This window comes from Rana temporaria, chromosome 3, assembly GCF_905171775.1.
Source record: "Rana temporaria chromosome 3, aRanTem1.1, whole genome shotgun sequence".
Classification (NCBI taxonomy): domain Eukaryota; kingdom Metazoa; phylum Chordata; class Amphibia; order Anura; family Ranidae; genus Rana; species Rana temporaria.
Genome location: NC_053491.1, coordinates 12239632 through 12260232, shown reverse-complemented (window position 1 = coordinate 12260232; position 20601 = coordinate 12239632). Strand labels below are relative to the sequence as shown.

Here is a 20601-nt window from a genome sequence, read left to right as displayed (position 1 = left end):
GAGGGAATAGGGCGGAGAGATGCATCGGCGACAATAACCTGGAGAGGTTCCCCTTTTCTTTTTTTTTTTTGGGAGGGGTGGATGGGAGGTAGGGGGGGGGGGGATATATCTATGGGTTATTCAGGAACTATAGTTACTACTGTAAATATTTATAGAAAGAATTTAAGAAGCAGAGAAGTTGAATATATTGAGTTATGTAGTAACATATAGAAGCCATACTTGTGTGTAAATGTATTAACATGATGTGGATAACTTTGAAAAAAAATAATAAAATAAAGAATTTTGAAAAAAAAAAAAAGAAATTCGATTTTTTTAATGGATGCGTTTTATAGCAGAAAGTTAAAAAAAAAAAGAAAAAAATATACAAAGAAAAAAAAAAATTATATTTATTTTCTTTGTATTTTTGTTTTTATATAGCGCAAAGAAGAAAAAAAAAATATTTATTTATTTTTGTATGTGTATATATATTTATATATTACATAGACAAAAATAAATTATGTAATTTTTTTTTCTTTGCGCTATATAAAAACAAAAAAAAAAAAAATACAAAGAAAATTATATATATATATATATATATATATATATATATATGTGTGTGTGTATATATTATATATATATCTATATCTATATCTATATATATATATATATATATCACACACAAATATTATTTTTTCTTCTTTGCCCTATATAAAAAACAAATAAATTCAAAGGAAAAAAAAATAATATATATATATATATATATATATATATATATATATATATATATATATATATATATATATATATATATATATATATATATTATATATTATATATATTTTTTTTTTAAGTGCAAAGAAAGAAAGAAAAATATGGAAATGATCAAATACCACCAAAAGAAAGCTCCATTTGTGTGAAAAATAAAAAAGGAACAAACTTTATTTGAGTACAATGTTGCATGACTGCGCAATGGTCAGTTAAAGCAGTGTTTTTCAACTCCAGTCCTCAAGGCGCACCAAAAGGGCATGTTTTCAGGCTCGCCATTATTTTGTACAGGTGATTTGATCAGTTTCACTGCCTTAGTAATCACCAAAGCCGTTTCATCTAAAGGAAATCCTGAAAACATGACCTGTTGGTGCGCCTTGAGGACTGGAGTTGAGAAACACTGAGTTAAAGTAAACGCAGTGCTGTATAGCAAAGTATAGCCTGGTCACGAAGTGGGGTAAATTTTCCAGAGGTCAAGTGGTTAAGATGTTTCAGCAATTAGGGGCTGGTTCACACCACAAAAAACGCACACCAGATCTGTTCTGGATGCATTTCGGCATGCACATATTTTTTTTTGGCGCGCTCCAGCGTGTTTTTGATGCATTTCTGGATGCATTCCAGGTGCTCCCCCCCTCCCCCTCACTATAATAGGGTCCAGTGCGTTTTTTTTTTTTTTTTAATATGCGTTTTACTGCGTTCCAGTCCAGTGCAGAAAAAATAAAGCATATTCTACCCTGTTTTCTAGAACTGGAAAGCCCTGGAACCGACAGCACTGGTGTGAACAATGCCATTGGAAACCATATAACCTCATCTCTTTTGATACCAAAGGAGACAGGAACAACAAGCGCCCAGAGGCAATTAAGTTCACATGTGTTGCGCTATATAAGTTTTCATTCATTCATTCAACCTACTTTCCATGTTTTTGATGCAGGAAAAAAAATAAAAAATAAATGCACTGGACTCGATGTGGTGTGAACTGGGGCCCTTGCTGCATTACAATCTTTATGTAAAACGCAATGTTCAATGACTGTAAACACAAAAACGGTGACCTTTTTATAGTGAAGCTATGCAATAAAAGGAGTCGAAAACAAAAGCGTAGGGTCGCACAAACCCGTCTCCACCGTGGGAGGACCGGCAGCAAAGCCCAAAGGATTTCTGCAATCCGCGGCAGCCGTTCCTGCAGATTATACGGCCGGTGCCGGGATTTGGTTGCAAAGGTCACGGGTTCAATGTGTTTTGATGACATCGCTACCAAAAAAAGCGCAGATACCAGAACGCGCCAAGAAGAGTTCTCATACTTTCAGTTTTTTGTCCTATAAAATAAAAAAACAATTAAAAATAATAATCTATTCTTCACGCACAAAACAGGAACCGTCCTTAACGATAAGGCTGATATCTTTGACTGCCGGAATTGTAGCCTTGGTGTCTCTCCTGGTGATAGTGGGAACGATCCTGGCGGTACTGGTGAGAGCTGTTACCCCAGCCTCTTCCTCCATGGTGCTGGTTATAGCTGCTGTACGAATCCCGCCTGTTACCCGAATCCCGTCTGTTATCTGAATCCCGCCTGTTATCCCAGCTTCGGTCACGCCTGTTATCCCGATACCTGAAGGGCAAATTCAAGTGATTCGACATTAGAGAACGATTAGGCAACTCTTAGATTTTTGCTAGCTACTTATTGAATTTTAAAATGTTTACTGCCACCACCGTATGTATTACAGCCTTGGCAGCCAAGAGGGGGGAGGGGGGTTTGGACACCCAGGAGTGTGCGCAATGAAAGCAATCTGGCAGCTGTACATTCACCTTATTTTCTGTGACCCCCCCAGACTGTGCCCCTACTGGGGAGACCCTCTCACTGCCCCCTGCAGGCACAACCCTCTCACCGCCCATACCAACCCTCTCACAGCCCCTACCGGCGCAAACCTCTCACTGCCCATACCAACCCTCTCACTGCCCCTACCGGCGCAAACCTCTCACTGCCCATACCAACCCTCTCACTGCCCCTACCGGCGCAAACCTCTCACTGCCCATACCAACCCAAACCTCTCACTGCCCATACCAACCCTCTCACTGCCCCTACCGGCACAAACCTCTCACTGCCCCTACCGGCGCAAACCTCTCACTGCCCCTACCGGCGCAAACCTCTCACTGCCCATACCAACCCTCTCACTGCCCCTACCGGCGCAAACCTCTCACTGCCCCTACCAACCCTCTCACCGCCCCCATCCTGGCGCAAGCTTCCCACTGCCCCACCGCCGGCGCAAGCCTCCCACCGGCCCAACCCTCTCCACCACTCCCCACATGCCTACTGGATTCTATTCCATCTGTGGACCCAGGACTTATATTTCTGAAACCTGTGTCCCTCCAGGGTAGAGAATTAAAGTGGTTCTGAAAGCTGAAAGGTTTTTAACCTTCATGCATTCTATGCACAAAGGTAAAAAACTTGTGTGCAGCGCCTAACCAACCCCCCCTGGAATCATTACCTAAGCTCCCTCTGATTTTGATGATAGCCCCTGGACTCTCCCTCCTCATTGGCTGAGACAGCAGCAGGAGTCCATTGGCTCCCACTGTCAACCACAGCCTGTGAGCCAATGAGGGGAGAGCAGGGCCCCTACCAACCCTCTCACCGCCCCTACCCACTTACCGCCCCATCATGCTTGCTGGACTCTACTATCCCACCTGTGGGCCTAGAACTTGTATTTCTGAAACCTCAGGTGAGAGAATTAAAATGGTTCTAAAAACTGAAGTTTTTTTTTTTTTTAACCTTCACGCATTCCCATAATTGGTGTCAGTGGGAGGAATAGCGCCCCCCCACCATTGGTGTCAGTGGGAGGAATAGCGCCCCCCCACCATTGGTGTCAGTGGGAGGAATAGCGCCCCCCCACCATTGGTGTCAGTGGGAGGAATAGCGCCCCCACCATTGGTGTCAGTGGGAGGAATAGCGCGTCCCACCATTGGTGTCAGTGGGAGGAATAGCGTCCCATCATTGGTGTCAGTGGGAGGAATAGCGCCCCCCACCATTGGTGTCAGTGGGAGGAATAGCGCCCCCCACCATTGGTGTCAGTGGGAGGAATAGTGTCCCATAATTGGTGTCAGTGGGAGGAATAGTGCCCCATCATTGGTGTCAGTGGGAGGAATAGCGTCCCATCATTGGTGTCAGTGGGAGGAATAGCGTCCCATCATTGGTGTCAGTGGGAGGAATAGCGTCCCATCATTGGTGTCAGTGGGAGGAATAGCACCCAAAAAGCCCTATAAAGCCAAGCAAAGGGACGCAGTTTGGAGACCGATATACAATTATAAAAAATCATAGGGAACTTGCATTCCATGGTAATCAGTTCATCATAATGCTACTCTAACTGGCTTGTGTTCGGGAACAACAGCCTCAAAAGCAATTGCCATATCCAAGTATCACGTACCTATCGTGGTTTCTTTGGTTCCCTCCCCACCATTCTTCAACAATAGGAGGCTCGCTCTCTGACTTTTTCAGATGTTCCTGATAGTCCTCGTCACGTTCTGTGAAGCGATCAGCAAACATATCTTCAAACATCTTTTTTATATCAACTGTGTCCGACATCCTGCAAAATACACAATATAAATAAGTACACACAAAAGGCACAGGAAAAAAGTAAAAGCAAGAACTAGTATCCTGCACAAAAATGGAGTGTTAACCCCCTTACTAGTGGAATTTAGTACATCCCCCCCCACACCGCCTCAACCTAAATCACCGCCAGACTTCGAGAGGCCCCTAAATTCAACATATTTAACCACTTAACGCCCGCCGCACGCCTATTTACGTCCACAGAATGGCACGTACAGGCAGATGGGCGTGTATATATACGTCCTTGCCTTCTAGCGGGTGGGGGATCCGATCGGGACCCCCCCCCCCCCCCCCCGGCTGCGTGCGGCTTACCTCGGGGAGCGATCCGGGACGACGGCGCGGCTATTCGTTTATAGCCGCTCCGTCGCGATCGCTCCCCGGAGCTGAAGAACGGGGAGAACCGTATGTAAACACGGCTTCCCCGTGCTTCACTGTGGTGGCTGCATCGATCGTGTGATCCCTTTTATAGGGAGACTCGATCGATGACGTCACACCTACAGCCACACCCCCCTACAGTTGTAAACACACACTAGGTGAAGCCCAACTCCTACAGCGCCCCCTGTGGTTAACTCCCAAACTGCAACTGTCATTTTCACAATAAACAATGCAATTTAAATGCATTTTTTGCTGTGAAAATGACAATGGTCCCAAAAATGTGTCAAAATTGTCCGCCATAATGTCGCAGTCACGAAAAAAAAAAAAAAAAAAAACGCTGATCGCCGCCAATAGTAGTAAAAATAAATAAAAATAATAATAAAAATGCAATAAAACTTTCCCCTATTTTGTAAACGCTATAAATTTTGCGCAAACCAACCGATAAACGCTTATTGCAATTTTTTTTTACCAAAAATAGGTAGAAGAATACGTATCGGCCTAAACTGAGGAAAAAAAATTTTTTTATATATGTTTTTGGGGCATATTTATTATAGCAAAAAGTAAAAAATATTGCATTTTTTTCAAAATTGTCGCTGTATTTTTGTTTATAGCGCAAAAAATAAAAACCGCAGAGGTGATCAAATACCACCAAAAGAAAGCTCTATTTGTGGGGAAAAAAGGATGCCAATTTTGTTTGGGAGCCACGTCGCACGACCGTGCAATTGTCAGTTAAAGCGACGCAGTGCCGAATCGCAAAACCTGGCCTGGGCATTTAGCTGCCTAAAGGTCCGGGGCTTAAGTGGTTAAAAGCAAAGTTCACCCTCACCAAAAAAACAACAGTCATCAACTAGAGATATCCGTCTACTGACGAAACGTGTTGAGTGGGCGTGATGACATTACAAACTACCAATGCAATACTCCCAACACACACGTTCCTGCACAAACGGCTGTATCTTAGATTGGGTGCTGAACTGATCAACCAAGCCCACGTCTCACTGATTTGAACGGGTGCCATTAAAAAGAATGGGTGCAAGTGCGAATAGAGACTTAACTGACACAATTTGCAGATTGAAGTTCATCCCTTTAATCTGCAGATGAACTAACAGAAAGATACAAAAGTAACAATATGTTACTTTGGCACATTCTATAGTGTCCGGGCAACTGTATTTGTAAACACTGAGTCAGACACTAAGGGCTAGATTCAGGTAGGGCGGCGCATTTGTACGACGGCGTAGCGTATCGTATTTACGCTACGCCGCCGTAAATCAGAGAGGCAAGTGCTGTATTCACAAAGCACTTGCCTCCTAAGTTACGGCGGCGTAGCGTAAATGGGGCCGGCGTAAGCGCGCCTAATTCAAATGAGTATGAGGGGGCGTGTTTTATGTAAATTGGTGGTGACCCGACGTGATTGACGTTTTTTTACGAACGGCGCATGCGCCGTCCGTGTACATATCCCAGTGTGCATTGCTCCAAAGTACGCCGCAAGGACGTATTGGTTTCGACGTGAACGTATATTACGTCCAGCCCTATTCGCGAACGACTTACGCAAACAACGTAAAAAATTCAAAATTCGACGCGGGAACGACGTCCATACTTAACATTGCGTACGCCTCATAGAAGCAGGAGCAACGTTACGCCGGAAAAGCCTTACGCAAACGACGTAAAAAAAAATTCCGCCGGGCGCACGTACGTTTGTGAATCGGCGTATCTAGGTCATTTGCATATTCTACGCCGAAAACGACGGAAGCACCACCTAGCGGCCAGCGTAAGTATGCACCCTAAGATACGACGGTGTAAGAGACATTTACGCCAGTCGGATCTTAGCCCAATTCCGGCGTATCTTGCTTTCTGAATACAGAAAGAAGATACGCGGGGGCAGCTTTGAATTTACGCGGCGTATCTATAGATACGCCGGCGTAATTCAATGCTGAATCTAGCCCTAAGTATACAGTGATCACAGCTTTGATTAAAGTGGTAGTAAACTCTATAAAAGCAGTGGTTTCCAAACTGCAGCTCAGGGGTCAAATGTGGCCCTTTGCTTGCTTTTATCCTGGCCCGTGGAGCATTCTTCCTCCCATTTCCGCAACAGTGGGGCACCATGCCTCCCGCCGACGCCGGAAACCATTCCTCCCGCCGACGCCAGAAACAGTGGAAACCATTCCTCCCGCCGACGCCAGAAACAGTGGAAACCATTCCTCCCGCCGACGCCAGAACCAGTGGAAACCATTCCTCCCGCCGACGCCAGAACCAGTGGAAACCATTCCTCCCGCCGACGCCAGAACCAGTGGAAACCATTCCTCCCGCCGACGCCAGAAACAGTGGAAACCATTCCTCCCGCCGACGCCAGAAACAGTGGAAACCATTCCTCCCGCCGACGCCAGAAACAGTGGAAACCATTCCTCCCACCGACGCCAGAAACAGCGGAAACCATTCCTCCCACCGACGCCAGAAACAGCGGAAACCATTCCTCCCGCCGACGCCAGAAACAGCGGAAACCATTCCCCCCGCCGACGCCAGAAACAGTGGAAACCATTCCCCCCGCCGACGCCAGAAACAGTGGAAACCATTCCCCCCGCCGACGCCAGAAACAGTGGAAACCATTCCTCCCGCCGACGCCAGAAACAGTGGAAACCATTCCTCCCGCCGACGCCAGAAACAGTGGAAACCATTCCTCCCGCCGACGCCAGAACCAGTGGAAACCATTCCTCCCGCCGACGCCAGAACCAGTGGAAACCATTCCTCCCGCCGACGCCAGAACCAGTGGAAACCATTCCTCCCGCCGACGCCAGAACCAGTGGAAACCATTCCTCCCGCCGACGCCAGAAACAGTGGAAACCATTCCTCCCGCCGACGCCAGAAACAGTGGAAACCATTCCTCCCGCCGACGCCAGAAACAGTGGAAACCATTCCTCCCGCCGACGCCAGAAACAGTGGAAACCATTCCTCCCGCCGACGCCAGAAACAGTGGAAACCATTCCTCCCACCGACGCCAGAAACAGTGGAAACCATTCCTCCCGCCGACGCCAGAAACAGCGGAAACCATTCCCCCCGCCGACGCCAGAAACAGTGGAAACCATTCCCCCCGCCGACGCCAGAAACAGTGGAAACCATTCCCCCCGCCGACGCCAGAAACAGTGGAAACCATTCCTCCCGCCGACGCCAGAAACAGTGGAAACCATTCCTCCCGCCGACGCCAGAAACAGTGGAAACCATTCCTCCCGCCGACGCCAGCGACGGGGCACCATGCCTCCACTAATACCATTGATGTCGCATTGTTTACTCCCACTGACACCAGGGAATTTTCTACTCCCACTGGCAACAGTGCGGCCCCCCTAAAGTTTAAACTGTCCCTTTGTTTAGAAAGTTTGGGGAGCCCCGCTATAATAGAAAAAAAAACACCCCTCTCCTGCAACTTACCCTAAAATGAAGCCCTCCACCGGCACGCTGTCACCGCTGACAGGGCTTCCATCTTCTCCCGCTATTGCTTCCGGGTTGGCGGGCTCCAGTCCTTTGATTGGAGAAGCCGCGATGTCGTCACCGCTGCTCATGGTAGAGATACACCGAAGTGGAAATTGTGGTGCTGAAACCGAAAAGACAGTTTTTTAAAATATATAGAATTTGTTTTTAATAATTGTATTATATTTGACTATTTACTTAAAGCGGAGCTCCACCGAAATGTTTATATTTTTTAAATTCAACAGCTACAAATATTGCAGCTGCTGACTTTTAACCACTTCCAGACCTGCGCACGACGATGTACGTCCATTTTTTAAAGATTGATATCTCGGTAACGGCAGCAGCTGCTGCCACAACCGAGGTATCAATCTTTAGTGTGCGCGGTCTGGTAAACGATAACGGCGGCCCCCCCTCCCGCCGCTCTCCCGCGCCCTCCGCCGCTTACCGGAGCCGTCGGTAGCGCCGGAGGAGATCGCGACTGTTCAGCAGCTGAGCGGGGACGAGACTGAAGGAAAAATCTCCTTCGCCCGTCCCCATAGCTCTGCTGGGCGGAAGTAACGTCAAAACGTCAGTCCTGCCCAGCCTCTTAAAGCGGGAGTTCACCCATTTGTAAAAAAAAAAAATGTTCTCCCCTTAGCTTCCTGCTCGTTCGGTCTAGGGGAATCGGCTATTTGTATTAAAATATGATCCGTACTTACTGTTTTCGAGCTGCATCTTCTTCCGTCGCTTCCGGGTATGGGTCTTCGGGAGCGGGCGTTCCTTCTTGATTGACAGTCTTCCGAGAGGCTTCCGACGGTCGCATCCATCGCGTCACTCGTTCGGCTTCTTTCGGAAAATCGTGACGCGATGGATGCGACCGTCGGAATCCTCTCGGAAGACTGTCAATCAAGAAGGAACGCCCATTCCCGAAGCCCATACCCGGAAGCGACGGAGAGGATGCGTCTCGTAAACGGTAAGTACTGCACATATTTTAAAACAAATAGCCGATTCCCCTAGACAAAACGAGCAGGAATCTAAGGGGAAAAAGTGCTCTCTAAGGGTGAACCTCCGCTTTAAAGAAACTTTTTTTTTTTGTCATTTGAAAAAATGACATTTCCAATTTTTTTTTTTTTTTTGCATTCAAGCCTAAATATGAGATGTGAGGTCTTTTTGACCCCAGATCTCATATTTAAGAGGACCTGTCATGCTTTTTTCTATTACAAGGGATGTTTATATTCCTTGTAATAGGAATAAAGGTGATCATTTTTTTTTTTCAGTGTAAAAAGTAATAAAATAAACAAAAATAAATAAGAAAACAAAAAAAAATTTTTTTTTAAAGCTCCCCGTCCCGACGAGCTCGCGCGCAGAAGCGAACGCATACGCGAGTACCGCCCGCATATGAAAACTGTGTTCAAATCACACAAGTGAGGTATCGCCGCGATCGTTAGAGCGAGAGCAATAATTCTAGCCCTAGAGCTACTCTGTAGCTCAAAAAATGCAACCTATAGAATTTTTTAAACATCGCCTATCGAGATTTTTAAGGGTAAAAGTTTGACGCCATGCCACGAGCGGGCGCAATTTTTAAGCGTGACATGTTGGGTATCATTTTACTCGGCGTAACATTATCTTTCACAATATATAAAAAAATTGGGCCAAATTTATTGTTGTCTTATTTTTGAATTAAAAAAAGTTAATTTTTTCCCAAAAAAGTGCGCTTGTAAGACCGCTGCGCAAATACGGTGTGACAAAAAGTATTGCAATGACCACTATTTTATTCTCTAGGGTGTTAGAAAAAAAAATCTATAATGTTTGGGGGTTTTAAGTAATTTTCTGGCAGAAAAAACTGTTTTAGTCTTGCAAACACCAAATCTGAAAAACACCTAAGGTCTGGAAGTGTTTAAATAAGGACACTTATCTGTCCAGGGCGCCCGCGATGTCGGCAGCCGAGGACGACCCGTGCCTCGGATGCTCCCGCCGCCATCTTCGGTAAGGGAATCAGGAAATTAAGCCTTGCGTCTTCACTTCCCGGTTCCCTGCTGCTCAATCTAAAGGGTCCCTCCTGTCTTCTGGTACCCGTGTGTCTCCCAGAAGACAGCGGGGGAGTGGCGTAATTCCCGTGGGGGTCTATGCCCGGATGTGGGTGCAAATACCTGTACTATATAGGTATCTGCACCCCCCCTCCCCCCTGAAAAGGTGACAAATGCGACACTGGAGGGGTTCCAAAAAGCGGGGGTTCCATTTTTGTGTGGACCTCCGTTTTAAAGTCGACCATTATATACACCTTTAGCACAAGAAAAGCTCAAGAAAAATGCATTCTTTTAAAACTCTATGTATGTGTTCACACGGGGCCGTGGCGCTTCTGCTGTGGTGTTAAAAAATCCTGCTTGACGCATTTCTGGTGGGTTAAAAAAAACAAAAATGCACCTCTCCATTGAAACGCAGCAAGAACCCATCAAGGGAGAGACAGAGAGAGACAGTGGCAGAGAGAGACAGAGAGAGACAGTGGCAGAGAGAGACAGAGAGAGACAGTGGCAGAGAGAGACAGTGGCAGAGAGAGACAGAGACAGACAGTGGCAGAGAGAGACAGAGACAGACAGTGGCAGAGAGAGACAGAGACAGACAGTGGCAGAGAGAGACAGTGGCAGAGAGAGACAGAGAGAGACAGTGGCAGAGAGAGACAGAGAGAGACAGTGGCAGACAGTGGCAGAGAGAGACAGTGGCAGAGAGAGACAGAGAGAGACAGTGGCAGAGAGAGACAGAGAGAGACAGTGGCAGACAGTGGCAGAGAGAGACAGAGACAGACAGTGGCAGAGAGAGACAGAGACAGACAGTGGCAGAGAGAGACAGAGAGACAGACAGTGGCAGAGAGAGACAGTGGCAGAGAGAGGCAGAGAGAGGCAGACAGAGACAGTGGCAGAGAGAGGCAGACAGAGACAGTGGCAGAGAGAGGCAGACAGAGACAGTGGCAGAGAGAGGCAGACAGAGACAGTGGCAGAGAGAGGCAGACAGAGACAGTGGCAGAGAGAGGCAGACAGAGACAGTGGCAGAGAGAGGCAGACAGAGACAGTGACAGAGAGAGGCAGACAGAGACAGTGGCAGAGAGAGGCAGAGACAGTGGCAGAGAGAGGCAGAGACAGTGGCAGAGAGAGGCAGAGACAGTGGCAGAGAGAGGCAGAGACAGTGGCAGAGAGAGGCAGAGACAGTGGCAGAGAGAGGCAGAGACAGTGGCAGAGAGAGGCAGACAGTGGCAGAGAGAGGCAGACAGTGGCAGAGAGAGGCAGACAGTGGCAGAGAGAGGCAGACAGTGGCAGAGAGAGGCAGACAGTGGCAGAGAGAGGCAGACAGTGGCAGAGAGAGGCAGACAGTGGCAGAGAGAGGCAGACAGTGGCAGAGAGAGGCAGACAGTGGCAGAGAGAGGCAGACAGTGGCAGAGAGAGGCAGACAGTGGCAGAGAGAGGCAGACAGTGGCAGAGAGAGGCAGACAGTGGCAGAGAGAGGCAGACAGTGGCAGAGAGAGGCAGACAGTGGCAGAGAGAGGCAGACAGTGGCAGAGAGAGGCAGACAGTGGCAGAGAGAGGCAGACAGTGGCAGAGAGAGGCAGACAGTGGCAGAGAGAGGCAGACAGTGGCAGAGAGAGGCAGACAGTGGCAGAGAGAGGCAGACAGTGGCAGAGAGAGGCAGACAGTGGCAGAGAGAGGCAGACAGTGGCAGAGAGAGGCAGACAGTGGCAGAGAGAGGCAGACAGTGGCAGAGAGAGGCAGACAGTGGCAGAGAGAGGCAGACAGTGGCAGAGAGAGGCAGACAGTGGCAGAGAGAGGCAGACAGTGGCAGAGAGAGGCAGACAGTGGCAGAGAGAGGCAGACAGTGGCAGAGAGAGGCAGACAGTGGCAGAGAGAGGCAGACAGTGGCAGAGAGAGGCAGACAGTGGCAGAGAGAGGCAGACAGTGGCAGAGAGAGGCAGACAGTGGCAGAGAGAGGCAGACAGTGGCAGAGAGAGGCAGACAGTGGCAGAGAGAGGCAGACAGTGGCAGAGAGAGGCAGACAGTGGCAGAGAGAGGCAGACAGTGGCAGAGAGAGGCAGACAGTGGCAGAGAGAGGCAGACAGTGGCAGAGAGAGGCAGACAGTGGCAGAGAGAGGCAGACAGTGGCAGAGAGAGGCAGACAGTGGCAGAGAGAGGCAGACAGTGGCAGAGAGAGGCAGACAGTGGCAGAGAGAGGCAGACAGTGGCAGAGAGAGGCAGACAGTGGCAGAGAGAGGCAGACAGTGGCAGAGAGAGGCAGACAGTGGCAGAGAGAGGCAGACAGTGGCAGAGAGAGGCAGACAGTGGCAGAGAGAGGCAGACAGTGGCAGAGAGAGGCAGACAGTGGCAGAGAGAGGCAGACAGTGGCAGAGAGAGGCAGACAGAGGCAGAGAGAGGCAGACAGAGGCAGACAGTGGCAGACAGAGGCAGACAGTGGCAGACAGAGGCAGACAGTGGCAGACAGAGGCAGACAGTGGCAGAGAGAGGCAGACAGTGGCAGAGAGAGGCAGACAGTGGCAGAGAGAGGCAGACAGTGGCAGAGAGAGGCAGACAGTGGCAGAGAGAGGCAGACAGTGGCAGAGAGAGGCAGACAGTGGCAGAGAGAGGCAGACAGTGGCAGAGAGAGGCAGACAGTGGCAGAGAGAGGCAGACAGTGGCAGAGAGAGGCAGACAGTGGCAGAGAGAGGCAGACAGTGGCAGAGAGAGGCAGACAGTGGCAGAGAGAGGCAGACAGTGGCAGAGAGAGGCAGACAGTGGCAGAGAGAGGCAGACAGTGGCAGAGAGAGGCAGACAGTGGCAGAGAGAGGCAGACAGTGGCAGAGAGAGGCAGACAGTGGCAGAGAGAGGCAGACAGTGGCAGAGAGAGGCAGACAGTGGCAGAGAGAGGCAGACAGTGGCAGAGAGAGGCAGACAGTGGCAGAGAGAGGCAGACAGTGGCAGAGAGAGGCAGACAGTGGCAGAGAGAGGCAGACAGTGGCAGAGAGAGGCAGACAGTGGCAGAGAGAGGCAGACAGTGGCAGAGAGAGGCAGACAGTGGCAGAGAGAGGCAGACAGTGGCAGAGAGAGGCAGACAGTGGCAGAGAGAGGCAGACAGTGGCAGAGAGAGGCAGACAGTGGCAGAGAGAGGCAGACAGTGGCAGAGAGAGGCAGACAGTGGCAGAGAGAGGCAGACAGTGGCAGAGAGAGGCAGACAGTGGCAGAGAGAGGCAGACAGTGGCAGAGAGAGGCAGACAGTGGCAGAGAGAGGCAGACAGTGGCAGAGAGAGGCAGACAGTGGCAGAGAGAGGCAGACAGTGGCAGAGAGAGGCAGACAGTGGCAGAGAGAGGCAGAGAGAGACAGTGGCAGAGAGAGGCAGAGAGAGACAGTGGCAGAGAGAGACAGAGAGAGACAGTGGCAGAGAGAGACAGAGAGAGACAGTGGCAGAGAGAGACAGAGAGAGACAGTGGCAGAGAGAGACAGAGAGAGACAGTGGCAGAGAGAGACAGAGAGACAGTGGCAGAGAGAGACAGTGGCAGAGAGAGTGGCAGAGAGAGACAGAGAGAGACAGAGAGAGACAGTAGCCGAGAGAGACAGAGAGAGACAGTAGCCGAGAGAGACAGTGGCAGAGAGAGACAGTGGCAGAGAGAGACAGTGGCAGAGAGAGACAGAGAGAGACAGAGAGAGACAGAGAGAGACAGAGAGAGACAGAGAGAGACAGAGAGAGACAGAGAGAGACAGAGAGAGACAGAGAGAGACAGAGAGAGACAGAGAGAGACAGAGAGAGACAGAGAGAGACAGAGAGAGACAGAGAGAGACAGAGAGAGACAGAGAGAGACAGTGGCAGACAGAGACAGAGAGAGACAGAGAGAGACAGTGGCAGACAGAGACAGAGAGAGACAGTGGCAGACAGAGACAGAGAGAGACAGTGGCAGAGAGAGACAGAGAGAGACAGTGGCAGAGAGAGACAGAGAGAGACAGTGGCAGAGAGAGACAGTGGCAGAGAGAGACAGAGAGAGACAGTGACAGACAGAGACAGACAGAGACAGACAGAGACAGACACAGACACACAGACAGACAGAGACAGAGAGACAGAGACAGAGAGACAGAGAGACAGTGACAGAGAGACAGTGACAGAGAGACAGTGACAGAGAGACAGTGACAGAGAGACAGTGACAGAGAGACAGTGACAGAGAGACAGTGACAGAGAGACAGTGACAGAGAGACAGTGACAGAGAGACAGTGACAGAGAGACAGTGACAGAGAGACAGTGACAGAGAGACAGTGACAGAGAGACAGTGACAGAGAGACAGTGACAGAGAGACAGTGACAGAGAGACAGTGACAGAGAGACAGTGACAGAGAGACAGTGACAGAGAGACAGTGACAGAGAGACAGTGACAGAGAGACAGTGACAGAGAGACAGTGACAGAGAGACAGTGACAGAGAGACAGTGACAGAGAGAGTCTTTATTACAATATTTCCTTTTTTTATTCAACCCTGTTGTGGGGGGGGGGGGGCGCATCGGTGAAATGTCAGGGGTCTAAACCGACAAGTTCCCTTTGAGGCAGGGAAAGAGACTGAGGACACAGATTCCCCAGTCCCTTTCTCAGCAGCACTGAAGATGAATGGACAGGAGACAGAGGCAGCAGCGCTTTGCCAGCGGTATAGCCGTGGTGCCCACTGATTTCAATGGGCAGGAGCGGTATACACACACACACACACACACACACACACACACACACACACACACACACACACACACACACACACACACACAGCCCCAAAGATGCGGCTAGCAGGACTTTTCTTACCATACTGCTAGCGCACCTCGGGGCTTTTACATTGGAGAGACAGCAGCGGCTCTTTCAGGGTGCTTTGCAGGCGCCATTTTCAGTGTGAAAGGTTTCATATTACAACACGGGAATAAGTAGAAACAAAGTATCTTTTCATTTTTTTTATCAAAGGAAATAACTCCGGCGTGCAGATGAAGGAAGTTTAACCGTTTAAAAGATCAAAAACCTTTTCTGACATTTGTTGCTTACAAGTAAAAATCATTATTTTCTGCTAGAAAATTACTTGGAACACCCAAACATGATAGATATTTTTTTTTTTTTTTTTTTAGCAGAGACCCTAAAGACTAAAATAGTGGTTGTTGCAGTATTTTATGTCGCACCGTATTTGCTAGAAAATGCATTTCCTGCAGAATAATATTTTTATATGGACTATAAACTGAAGGACCTATGGCTGTGGAACGAATCATTTGAGTTTCCATTATTTCTTATGGGGAAATTTGCTTTGATATACAAGCGCTTTGGATTACAAGCATGTTCCCGGAAGGGGGGTCCTTTCCTCCTGCTTGGCTGGGATACGAGTGAGGGGGAAGATGGCCCCCACCAGTCTCCATAGAATAGCAGGGCGGAAGCGATGTCAAAACGTCACTTCCGCCCATGCTTCTTAACCACTTAAGACCCGGACCTTTATGCGGGTAAAGGACCTGGCCAGTTTTTGCGATTCGGCACTGCGTCGCTTTAACTGACAATTGCGCGGTCGTGCGACGTGGCTCCCAAACAAAATTTACATCCTTTTTTCCCCACAAATAGAGCTTTCTTTTGGTGGTATCTGATCACCTCTGTGGTTTTTATTTTTTGCGCTATAAACAAAAATAGAGCGAGAATTTTGAAAAAAATGCAATATTTTTTACTTTTTGCTATAATAAATATCCCCCAAAAATATATAAAAAAACATTTTTTTGCCCTCAGTTTAGGCCGATACGTATTCTTATTTTTTGTTAAAAAAAAAAAAACGCAATAAGCGTTTATCGATTGGTTTGCGCAAAATGTATAGCGTTTACAAAATAGGGGATAGTTTTATAGCATTTTTATTATTATATTTTTTTTTTTTACTACTAATGGCGGAGATCAGCGATTTTTTTTCGTGACTGCGACATTATGGCGGACACTTCGGACAACTTTGACACATTTTTGGGACCATTGTCATTTTCACAGCAAAAAGTGCTATAAAAATGCACTGATTACTGTGAAAATGACAATTGCAGTTTGGGAGTTAACCACTAGGGGGCGCTGAAGGGGTTATGTGTGACCTCATTTGTGTTTTCTAACTGTAGGGGGGCGGGACTGGACACGTGACGTCATTGATCGCGTTTCCCTATATTAGGGAACCCACGATCAATGACGGCGCCACAGTGAAGAACGGGGAAGCTGTGTTTACACTCACCTCTCCCCGTTCTTCAGCTCCGGGGACCGATCACGGGACTCTGGCGGCGATCGGGTCCGCGGGTACCGCGGTCACGGAGCTTCGGACCGGGTCGCAGGCGTGCGCCAGTGACCCACGGCTGGGCACTTAAAGCGGGATTCCACCCGCAAATTTTTATTTTATTTTTTAAAAGTCAGCAGCTACTAACAGTGTAGCTGCTGACTTTTAATAAGGACACTTACCTGTCCTACGTGCCCGCGCTGATGGCCCCTCCGATGCCGATCCCACGATCGATGCAGGTCCCGCGCCGCCATTCACACTAGGGGAAACAGGCTTCACTGCCCATTTCCTACTGCGCATGCGCGAGTCTCGCACCGACTTGTGAATGGGCGGCTGCTCTCTGAGAACACACACACAAAGTTCCCAAAAAGCAGCGCGCCCCATTCACTAGGAGAAGATGAAGAAGAAGACGGACCGCGGCTACGGAAGAGGCAGATTACGAACTTCCGCATAGCAACAGGTATTTCGGGTGAGTATAATTTTTTTTTTTTTATGATTTTTGGGCAAATGTTTTTTTCCTGGGTGGAACTCCACTTTGAAGAGGACGTACAGAGGCTTGTGCCCAGCCGTGCCATTCTGCCAACGTATATCTGCAGAAGACTGTCCTTAACCGCCAACTGTATATATACGTCCTGTTTTTAAAGATGAATATCTCGGTAACGGCAGCAGCTGCTGCCACAACCGAGATATCCATCTCTTCAGTGGGCGGGCGTGTAAACGATAACGGCGGTCTCCGTGGCGGATTTGCCGCGAGATCGCCGTTATTGGTGGCGGGAGAAGGGGGCCCCCCTCCCGCCGCTCTCCCGCTCCCTCCACCGCTTACCGGAGCCGTCGGCAGCGGCGGAGATCGGGTGCTGCTGCCTGAGCGGTGAGGACTCGACTGAAGACAAGATGGCCCCCACCCGTCCTCATAGCTTTGCTGGGCGGAAGTGACGTCAAAACGTCAGTCCCGCCCAGCCTCTTAACCACTACCCGACGGCTGTACGACTTTATATGGCCGCTGGGTGGTTCTGAATCTCTAACCGGCCGTAAAAAGACGGCCTGCGCGCGCATCCAGCGGCGCGGGCGCGCACGTGCTCGCCGCATCGCTGAGATGCTGATGCGAGTGCCTGGCGGCCGTGATGTCCGCCAGGGACTCGGGATCGGCGGCTACAGGGACAAGACGTGGAGCTCTGTGTGTAAACACAGAGATCCATGTCCTGTCAGGGGAGAGAGGAGACGATCTGTGTCCCTTGTACATAGAGACACAGCATCGGTCACCTCCCCCAGTCAGTCCCCTTCCACCTACAGTTAGAACACACCCAGGATACACATTTAACCCCTTCCTCACCCCCGAGTGTTAACCCCTTCCCTGCCAGTCACATTTATACAGTAATTAGTGCATATTTATAGCACTGATCGCTGTATAAATGTGAATGGCGCCAAAAATGTGTCAAAAGTGTCCGATGTGTCCGCCATAATTTCGCAGTCACGAAAAAAATGCTGATCGCCGCCATTAGTAGTAAAAAAAAATAATAATTCTGTCCCCTATATGGAAGCGCAATAACTTTTGCGCAAACCAGACGCTTCTTGCGATTTTTTTTTTTTTAAATATGTAGAAGAATACGTATCGCCTAGACTGAGAAATATTTTTTTTTTTTTTTAAAACAAATTGGGCTATTTATTATAGCAACAAGTAAAAAATATTGTTTTTTTCAAAATTGTAGCTTTATTTTTGTTTATAGCGCAAAAAATAAAAACCGCAGAGGTGATCAAATACCACCAAAAGAAAGCTCTATTTGTGGGGAAAAAAGGACGTCAATTTTGTTTTGGAGCCACGTCGCACGACAGCGCAATTGTCAGTTAAAGTGACGCAGTGCCACAAGCTGAAATTTCACCTGGTCAGGAAGGGGTATATGTGCCCAGTAAGCAAGTGGTTAAAGAGACAATTTTTTTGTTGTCATTTTTTTAAAATGACAAAAGTTCAATTTGTTCTTATTTTTTTTTTTGTATTTAAGCCCAAATATGAGATGTGAGGCCTTTTTGACCCCAGATCTCATATTAAGAGGACCTGTCATGCTTTTTTCTATTACAAGGGATGTTTACATTCCTTGTAATAGGAATAAAAGTGATACATTTTTTATTTTATTTTTATTTCAGTGTAAAAAATTATAAAATCATTAAAAATAAATAAGAAAACAAAAAAAAAATGTTTTAAAGCTCCCCGTTCTGACGAGCTCGCGCGCAGAAGCATACGTGAGCAGCGCCCGTATATGAAAACAGTGTTCAAACCACACAAGTGAGGTATCTCCGCGATCGTTAGAGCGAGAGCAATAATTCTAGCCCTAGACCTCCTCTGTAACTCAAAAAATGCAACCTGTAGAATTTTTTAAACGTCGCCTATCGAGATTTTTAAGGGTAAAAGTTTGACGCCATGCCACGAGCGGGCGCAATTTTTAAGCGCGACATGTTGGGTATTGATTTTACTCGGCATAACATTATCTTTCACAAAATTTGGCTAATATTACTGGTGTCTTATTTTTTAATTAAAAAAAGTGATTTTTTTTTCCCTAAAAATTGCGCTTGTAAGACCGCTGCGCAAATGTGGGGTTTCAAAAAGTTTTGCAATGACCGCCATTTTATTCTCTAGGGTGTTAGAAAAAAAATATATAAGGTTTGGGGGGTTCTAAGTAATTTTCTAGCAAAAAAAAAAAAATATGTTTCAATCTTGTAAACACCGAGTCTGAAAAACAGGCAAGGTCCTTAAAGCGGAGGTTCGCCGGTAAAATGGTGTTTTTCCCCTTAGATTCCTGCTCGTTTAGTCTAGGGGAATCGGGTTGTTGTTTAAAAATCCGAGCATTACTTACCGTTTACGAGATGCATCTCCTCCGCCACTTCCGGGTATGGGTCTGCGGGACTGGGCGTTCCTTTTTGATTGACAGTCTTCCGACGGTCGCACCATCGCGTCACAATTTTCCGAAAGAAGCCGAACGTCGGTGCGCAGGCACAGTATAGAGCCGCACCGACGTTCGGCTTCTTTCGGCTACTAGTGACGCGATGGATGCGACCGTCGGAAGCCTGTCAATCAAGAAGGAACGCCCAGTCCCGAAGACCCATACCCGGAAGCGACGGAGAAGATCGCCCTCTACAACGGTAAGTAATGCTCGGATTTTTAAACAACTAGCCGATTCCCCTAGACAAAAATAAGCATCCATCTAAGGGTAAAAACAGCATTTATGGGTGAACTCCCGCTTTATGTGGTTAAAGGCCCATTTTTTCGGCCAATGTGTTTTCAGCCGCCGAACTTTTTTTTGGTGCATCGCTAAAAAGAAATTGCATTTCATAAAACATTGCGCTAATATCACACGTAACGTAAAAGACTATATATGGAACAACCGCTATTTTATTCTTCAGGGAATATATCATGTTTGGGGGGGTTTTAGGTGATCTTCAGGCCTAAAAGATGATATTATGTCATTTGGGTGAGCAGAAAATACAAAGAAGGCAAAAGGATGACACCCAGCCGGGCCTTAAGCCTCCCCCCCACAACGGCCTCCCCCCAGCACCGACTCACCTGACAGGAGAACCGATCACAACCACCGACCGGCGAACACAATCACAGATCACACACACTATACTAGGCGTCGCAGGGTAGTGACATCATCAAAACGCTACACCCACTGTGCGTTCAATGGGAGGAGGAGCTAAGTGGTTTTCGATGCGATGGGCGGGGCCTATTCCCCGCTGTCTGTACCTACGAGGAAGGGGGTGTGAAGCAAGCGGGGTGTGGTTTACAGGACGGTGGGTGTGGCAAGGGCGGGCCCGCTAGTGACGTATTCAAAGCTACACCAAGCTGCGTTGTGGTGGACGGGAGGGCTGAGCCGGAGGGGCGTGGTTAACAGGGCGGGTAGGTGGGGATAGGACGGGCTCGCACTGTCCGTACGGAGAAGAAGAGAGCGAATGAGAAAGAGGGGCGGTGGTTGACAGGGCGGAGGGTGGGGCTAGGACGGTCTTGAGAAAACTATTCCAGCTGCGCTTGTAGACGGGAGGGGCGTGGTTTACAGGGCAGTAGGTGGGGCTAGGGCGGCCTTCAGAACTATACCAGCTGTGTTTGTGGACGGGAGGGGCGTGGTTTACAGGGCGGTGGGCGGGGCTAGGACGGGCTCGCACTGTCCGTACGCACAAGAAGAGAATGCGTAA

The 20601-nt window shown here is 48.3% G+C and overlaps 1 protein-coding gene across 1 annotated transcript; it reads right to left on the bottom strand.

The window, feature by feature from the left end:
* Positions 1-2028: 2028 nt before the first annotated feature.
* Positions 2029-20097, bottom strand: RAMAC (RNA guanine-7 methyltransferase activating subunit). Its single transcript, XM_040342260.1, has 4 exons — positions 19976-20097; positions 8132-8294; positions 4158-4316; positions 2029-2347 (listed from the first exon to the last, which is right to left on the bottom strand). The coding sequence occupies exons 2-4, from the start codon at positions 8260-8262 to the stop codon at positions 2122-2124; spliced, it is 516 nt and encodes a 171-aa protein (XP_040198194.1). The 5' UTR covers positions 8263-8294; positions 19976-20097; the 3' UTR covers positions 2029-2121.
* Between the last annotated feature and the right edge of the window lie 504 nt (positions 20098-20601).

Excerpts from the sequence above, each read along its gene's own strand:
- RAMAC (XM_040342260.1), bottom strand. The coding sequence starts at position 8,262 with ATGAGCAGCGGTGACGACATCGCGGCTTCTCCAATCAAAGGACTGGAG. Across the intron at positions 4,317-8,131 it reads GTGGAGGGCTTCATTTTAGG|GATGTCGGACACAGTTGATA; the intron begins GTAAGTTGCAGG and ends TGTATTTTGCAG. Across the intron at positions 2,348-4,157 it reads AACCAAAGAAACCACGATAG|GTATCGGGATAACAGGCGTG; the intron begins GTACGTGATACT and ends TTTGCCCTTCAG.